Source organism: Haliotis asinina, chromosome 9 (genome assembly GCF_037392515.1).
Source record: "Haliotis asinina isolate JCU_RB_2024 chromosome 9, JCU_Hal_asi_v2, whole genome shotgun sequence".
NCBI classification, from domain to species: Eukaryota; Metazoa; Mollusca; class Gastropoda; order Lepetellida; family Haliotidae; genus Haliotis; species Haliotis asinina.
The window spans coordinates 11,296,978-11,304,662 of NC_090288.1; the positions used below are offsets into that span (position 1 = coordinate 11,296,978).

General features: G+C 42.5%; 1 protein-coding gene across 1 annotated transcript; it reads left to right on the top strand.

Annotated features, from left to right (window-relative positions):
* The first annotated feature begins 1,443 nt into the window (after positions 1 to 1,443).
* LOC137295808 (uncharacterized protein ZK673.1-like) lies at positions 1,444 to 5,662 on the top strand. Its single transcript, XM_067827362.1, has 4 exons — positions 1,444 to 1,466; positions 2,522 to 2,629; positions 3,498 to 3,586; positions 4,788 to 5,662. The coding sequence occupies exons 2-4, from the start codon at positions 2,542 to 2,544 to the stop codon at positions 4,869 to 4,871; spliced, it is 261 nt and encodes an 86-aa protein (XP_067683463.1). The 5' UTR covers positions 1,444 to 1,466; positions 2,522 to 2,541; the 3' UTR covers positions 4,872 to 5,662.
* The last annotated feature ends 2,023 nt before the right edge of the window (positions 5,663 to 7,685 follow it).

Consider the following 7,685-nt stretch of genomic DNA (forward strand, 5'->3'; position numbering starts at 1 on the left):
AAGATAGTGTCATAGGAAGATAGTGTCATAGGAAGATAGCGTTCCGAGTAGATCGTCTCTAGGATAGAGCGTCTCCATGGTAGATAGTGTCATAGGAAGATAGTGTCATAGGAAGATAGTGTCATTGGAAGATAGCGTTCCGAGCAGATCGTCTCCAGGGTAGAGCATCTCCATGGTAGATAGTGTCATAGGAAGATAGTGTCATAGGAAGATAGCGTTCCGAGTAGATCGTCTCCAGGATAGAGCGTCTCCATGGTAGATAGTGTCATAGGAAGATAGTGTCATAGGAAGATAGCGTTCCGAGTAGATCGTCTCCAGGATAGAGCGTCTCCATGGTAGATAGTGTCATAGGAAGATAGTGTCATAGGAAGATAGTGTCATAGGAAGATAGCGTTCCGAGTAGATCGTCTCCAGGATAGAGCGTCTCCATGGTAGATAGTGTCATAGGAAGATAGTGTCATAGGAAGATAGCGTTCCGAGTAGATCGTCTCCAGGGTAGAGCTTCTCCTGGGTACACAGTAACATAAGAAGATAGAATACCGGGTGTCTCCTGGATAGAATATATCTACGGTAGAACGTCTCCTTGGTTGATGTTATCTCATGAAAATAGTATCCTAGGTATGTTATCTACCGGGTAGAGAGTCTCCGGGGTAGAATGTCTATCGGGTAGATACTGCTTTTATTACAGAAAAATAAGAGTAGGAATTCTGTGTCCTTGTACTAGAGGCACAGGTTAACTGTGTTGATATTTGCAACAATCAAAATTTGATATCTGCTTAATGACGTTTACGAGTCATCATAGAACTCAATGTATTCGACGTTACAGCCTAGATGACGATTGCCACGATTTGTGCTTTTATTGCTTCTCAAATTTCAAATTCAGTTCACAAATTGACACATGACGAAATCTGTCCTACAAAGGTTAAGGAAGGATTCATTTAGTTGAGTTGATTAGTTTATTTACCTCTGGAGTGCTCCACCGCCCCTTGGTTTTAGTCAGACAATGGTCCCTAGGATTTCGAGCTCAGTCATCCATATTGAAATAGGTGTCGTCTATCCCACATGCATGAATAACAAAAGGATCCAAAATATTTTTCTTAGTTTTTACATCACCACAGTTGTCAGGGACGCCTCTATCGAGGTAAACACAACAAAACATTCAATCTGGTCTGTTGTTGATGGGCGGTCCAGTCTATTAGGAAATGGGGAGGATTGATCTATAACGTCATTTTATAAAATATAACTCGATCGACTGATATCGAATTTAATACGAAAATATTGGATTTCTGCTTGTGTTATGTGGTTTAACAGACACTGAAAACATATCAGGTTCGTGTAAATCGTATGAGTAAAAGTGTTCTTTTTAAGTACTACCTTCTATGTTTGAACATAAACTCGTCTAAAAGATACTTAAAAGGGTCCCGCGCTGGCATGTGGGACAGGTCGATCCGCTGACAGCTGCAGAGGTAGGTACAGGGTATTTGTGTGGGAGTGATTTATGGACACAGGAGAATTGTGTATATCACACGTAGGAAGAATTCAGCAGCATGAGACAGTTTTGAAGATTTTACTTTTTAAGTGATAATCTGTTACAATACTTGAATGATGTTTAAAATTCATCGTCGTACAACTGAACGGAATTATATTGATATATATCAATCATATACACTATACAGTTTCTTCGGGAGTCGGGACGGTGGGGTAAAACGTCGAGTGGTAAGACCGTCCGCTCTTCACGCTGAAGACCTGGATCCGATTCCCCACATGGGTTCAATGTGTGAAGCCCATTTCTGGAATCCGCCGCTAAGAAGCGGCATAAAACTGAAAACACTCCACCTCTCCCTGCTCAAGATGCCTCAATGTGAGAGAGGGGCGAGGGATAGCGTTGTGGTAAAGGCGTTCGCTCGTCACGCCGAAGGCCCGGGTTTGATTCCAAACATGACACAGTGTGTGAGGACCATTTGTGGTGTCCACCGCCGTCATATTGCTGGAACACTGCTAAAACCGACGTAAAAACATATTCAGTTACTCACTGAGAGGGTTATGCACCATTTTCGACGGTAGCTGACACGACAAGAGCTATCTTTGGCTATTCAATATGTGCTTGATGGATTTTTGGACCATAGGTTCTAGAACTGGTTCCATTCTAGTAACGTTTGTCCTTTGATCAAATCCATTTTTGTACAGACGACATTCATTTCTCCTGCCGATTAGATTTCCACCACTAACCCTTGCCTCTACACTCTCCAGTAGATGGGGCGTTGTCCAATAACTCTAGGGTCTACAGTCTCCAGTAGACGTGGTACTGTCCACTAACCCTAGATTCTACAGTCTCTAGTAGACGTGGTGTTGTCCACTAACCCTAGATTCTACAGTCTCTAGCAGACGTGATGTTGTCCACTAACCCTAGGGTCTAGAATCTGCAGAAGACGTGATGTTGTCCACTTACACTAGGTTCTACAGTATCCAGATCCCAACCCAGGTATGCATTCCCAATCTTGAAACGTACATTGCATTTCAGATTCCCAAGCAACAGGAACAATGAAGTCTGCCTTGGTTGTCATCCTTGTTCTCTCTCTTTATGTTGTAAATACCATGGCGGCGACGACAGCATCGTCAGCTGCAACATGTAAGTCTCTTGCTCTATGTATATTATTTTATAATTAGTGCTTCTGGAGCACTGAACGCGGGAACTCGTGAAGGTTAGGTTAGAATTAGTCTTCAGCAACCCATGCTTGCCATACGAGGCGACTGACGGGATCGGGTAGTGGGGTTCATTGAGTTGGTCTGCACATGTCATCGTATCCCAATTGCGTACATCGATGCTCATAATGTTGATCACTGGATTGTTTACTCGATTATTTACAGGCGTATAGCTGGAATAGTGCTGAGTGTGGCGTGAAACTAAACTCACTCAACCATTCATTCACCAACTCGGGAAATGGGCACATGACAAACATCGCGCAGTGGGGAATCGAACCCGGGTCTCAGGCGTGACGAGCGAACGCTGTAACTACTAAGCTACCCCATCGCCCCGACTTACCGAAGAAAGGGTCACTTTAAAATATAACACTCAAAACAACAATCAGTTGAGTCAATCAATTTTCAATTTTATTGAAAACTTTTCATTGAGTACCTTCAAACTATCTTTTCATATTCATTCATTATGCACAAAAGTTATTTAGACAATATGGAAAACACCGGAACACACAGTAATCATTTATCATGGGGCGATATGTAGGCTAGTGGTTAAAGTGTTCGCTCGTAAAGCCGAAGACCCGGGTTCGATTCCCAACATGGGTACTATGTGTGAAGTCCATTTCTGGTGTCCCCTCCGTGATATTGTTCGAATATTGATAAAAGCGGCGTAAAACTAAACTCACTCCCTCATAACAGCAGGGATAATATACGATGATCATAGGTACCAGCTGGTCTCAGACTTGAACACCTTGGCTTAATGACCTATTCTCATCACACAGCCGCTGGAGCAACGACAGCGGCTGGAGCAACGACAGCGGCTGGAGCAACGACAGCGGCTGGAGCAACGACAAGCGTTGGAGCGACGGATTCGACCACCGCCGGGAACGTAAGACTTTATTATATTATATGATTGCCTATGTCATACAATGTTTACGACACTCGTGCCTAAATGTTGGTATTTTCCGATCGAGAGCGAGGGATATACCGATATTTAGACACGAGTGTCGTGAGCAAAGTATGTCATGGGAACAAATATAAATATTCTGTTTATTATCGAAGTCGTCAGATTGAGAAAAATAAACCATAATCTACTTTCAAACATGAGTATTCTACCCGCTGTCTCCGTATGTAGAACGCAGCGTCACCGAGAAATTGTTCAATGCGTCACGTTATCATATTTCGCCCTACGGCATTGTAGGAATAATAAGAACCCCGATATGTTCGCCCTCGTATGTAATTTACTGTTCTAACATGTTATGTTTGCTTTCGTATACAGGTGACGTTTTCGTCATTACAATACGGTACAATATAGAGAACTACTGGTTACTGGTTACTTCAAGACTACTATACAGGCAACTACTGGTTACTTCAAGACTACTATACAGACAAATACTGTTTACTTTAAGACTACCATACAGACAACTCCTGTTTAATTCAAGACTTCTATACAGACAACTACGGTTTACTTCAAGACTACTGTACAGACAACTACTGTTTACTTCAAGATTTCTGTACAAAAAAACTCTGTTTACTTCAAAGACCACTAACGGGCAACTACTGATTACTTCAAGACTACTAACAGATAACTACTGGTTACTTCAATACTTCTATACAGACAACTACTGTTTAATTCAAGACTTCTATACAGACAACTACGGTTTGCTTCAAGACTACTATACAGAAAACTACTTGTTGCTTCAAGACTACTATACAGACAACTACTTGTTACTTCAAGACTACTATCAAGACAGCTACTGTTTACTCCAAGACTACTAACAGACAACTACTGTTTACCTCAAGGCTTCTATACAGACAACTCTGTTTACTTCAAGACTTCTATACAGACAACAATTGTTTTGACCAACACCGTACTATAGAGACATTTAGTATCTACTCTAACAAACTAAATTTACAACAATAGACTTGCCTAGTATTTTCATCAGCAACACTAACAATCGAGACAACGTTGCGAGGTCAATGATAAGACTTTCACTCGAATGTTGGGTACATGTTGGGTAACTTTGCTTCTCCCATAAACTGACTAACTTTGGTTCATGTATTCACCCACAAACCATTTCGTCTTGTAGACTGGCGCCATCAACGTCATCACCACCATGGTGTACGTCGCCGCTGTCTTCAGTGCGAGGCTTGCGCTGAACCTGGTCCTGTAGCATCTCTAGGATAAAGTGGATACAGATATGGACCTCAAGTGTACGAGTTATCTTAGCTTCAACTGAACACTCGGCGGCTCTCGGGTCTTTCGGGAACTACCCGCGATGACGAACAGTCCAAACATCAGAACGTTTGAAGGGAAACTCGGAAATGTTGAATACTGACATCTTGAGTATTTTCACAACATGTACTATTTTTTTAAGAAAAATTCTCAAAATCAAAAGTCCATTTTATATATCTGTCTACAGATCATATATGACCATCACTCAAGTTTCTATGTTTCCTCTATATACCGCTCAGTGTATCAGCTGACAAAATTTCTCCACTAGTCGTCCATTTTGTTCAGAGTGTCCACTTTATTCCAAGATTGTTTTGCTATCTCCTGTCAGTTTTGCTAATTTCTGTATGTAACTCATCTATCGTGGGAGCGGTGTTGTCACCCAGTGGTTTAAGCATGCTAGTCACGCCGAACACAGCTGAAGCCCACTGCTGGTGTCCGCCAAAAGTGACATTACTGAAATATTGCTACAACACTGATCCCACGTCGTCACTTACCCACTCACTTACGTATAGAATGCTCTTTCACTCGTAAACCAACGACGCCATTATGCTCATTATAATCACCTCAGGGTTAATTCCTTGGGGTGATGAAGTGACGAACTTAACCATCAGTTTATGGCTATGACTTGGTCCCTTTGGTCTATCAACTAACAATGAATAATTATACTATGTGTTTCTCACAGGAATCTGTAGTTCTGATTATGATTAAAAAAGTTGTTTCACTGTGAAACGCCTCTCTATTCTGTTCTCGATCGAACATGCGCACACACCGTAAATACCACAAATATCGTACACACCGTAAATACCGCACACACCGCAAATACCGTACACACTGTAAATACCGCACACACCGCAAATACCGTACACAACCCAAATACCGCACACACCGCAAATACCGTACACAACCCAAATACCACACACGCCCAACATACCGTATACACCGGAAGTACCACACACACCGGACTTACCGCACATTTCCCACATATCGCACCTACCGTTCACATGCAAGTATATGGGAATGGTACGGAGTGCTGGAAGACATGTTAAGAAATTGCATTCAAGTGTTTGTGTTAATATAGAAAAAAAGAGGGGTGTGGGGTACCCATTCACTGTTGGGTGAACAGAGGCAATTCTGAACAAGTGCACATTCGGAAAGTGAAACCATCATATGACGTATTCCACCGGGTACCCATTTACTGCTAGGTGAACTGAGTCAAGTGTTCACAAACCCACACGCAAGTCAATGGGAATGGTAGTGCTGGAAGACATGTCAAGAAATTGCATTCCAGTCTTTGTGTTAATATAGAGAGAAAAAGGGGTGGTGGGGTTGTGGAATGTCATACTATCTTTTTGTATTATTATTATTATTCATATATTCATATTCAGAACATCCAGTGTCTTTCTTATATCTACGTATATTAAAGATACTGTGTGCATCTAAATATCGGTGGTTGTTGTGTATTCTCTATGTTGTGAAACATTCCGTGTGCTTGTTTATAAAGTACCTGTTATCAACCCCGATAACCCTACCCGATTGCGAGGCGTAAAAAAGTTAACAGTCACCGGGTACCCATTCACTGCTGGGTGAACAGAGGCAATTCTGAACAACAGTACTTATTTTCGTTGTTGTGCAGGACTGGGGGTTAATGGTCATATGAATTATCCCACCGGGCACCCATTTACTGCTAGGTGAACAGAGTCAAACGTTCACAAACTTACTTGCCTAAGGTGAGACCACATGTGTCACAAGTGTTTCATTGTGGGGCAGGACTGAAGTTCTGTACAGAAACTCTCCGGAGTCAACTGCCAAGCATGGTTACCAAGCCAAGGACTCTCTGCGCCCAACTTTGCTTAACTTCAACTGAGTCATGACCTGGGCCCCATGCAAAGGACCACACACCACCACGCACATAACATGATGTCAGGTTTAAGAGTAGTCTTCAAGACTGTTGCACTTGTACAGAGCTATGTACTTTTGGTACTAAGATGGTTCCCGCATCGAGCGAGCGCCAGGTTGCCATATGCGAGCCGGCTTAGTTAAGGTTGTTTCGTGCAACGGGATGCTAACCTTAGTAAAGGTCTAAGGTTGTAATCTTTGAGATAATGTGGACGTTAAGAGATAAAGCTGTTTTGAACAACGGAGCACTGGTATTTAATGTCACTTTTCTAGAACGGACCAAGTCTACAAACATGCTTGACTGTCCCATTAGTTGACAGTCGTAATAACTGGCTAATTTGGGGATAAGTAATTCGGTCTGTAATTAATCGAGTCTGGACCAAACAATCTAATGATCAACACCATGAGCATTAATCTATATAACTGTCAGCCAGCCTGGCCACCCGATCCCTTGGCCGCCTCTGTCGCCAAGCATGGGTTACTGAAGGCCAGTTCTAACCCGGATCTTCACGGATATTACATGAGTGGGTGATGAATGTGTTCAAATGAATGAGTGAGGAAGTCAGTGAGTGCCCATCTAACCAGCAATATCGAACCTCTCCAGAAAATCAAACTTGGGCTATTCACGTCCTCGGTGTTACCACAGAAACATGCTGCATAGGTTCGACGTTGCGTCTACCAGTGTGCATATGGTTCAGCCTCACGTGTCGCCAGTCTTCCCAAGCACCCGAATATGGTCCTGCTCAGTCCTGTTTATACTTTGCAGCAAAGGAAACGCAAATTTCTTTGCTGTTCAGTTGCGAAATGCTTATATTCCTTACATGATATCTGCATAATAACTGACAGCGAGACACAG

What these genes read in the sequence shown, in the direction of transcription:
- LOC137295808 (XM_067827362.1), top strand. Translation starts at nt 2,542, where the DNA reads ATGAAGTCTGCCTTGGTTGTCATCCTTGTTCTCTCTCTTTATGTTGTA. An exon ending in AGCATCGTCAGCTGCAACAT is followed by an intron (nt 2,630 to 3,497) that starts GTAAGTCTCTTG and finishes GAGCAACGACAG; the next exon opens with CGGCTGGAGCAACGACAGCG. An exon ending in ATTCGACCACCGCCGGGAAC is followed by an intron (nt 3,587 to 4,787) that starts GTAAGACTTTAT and finishes TTCGTCTTGTAG; the next exon opens with ACTGGCGCCATCAACGTCAT.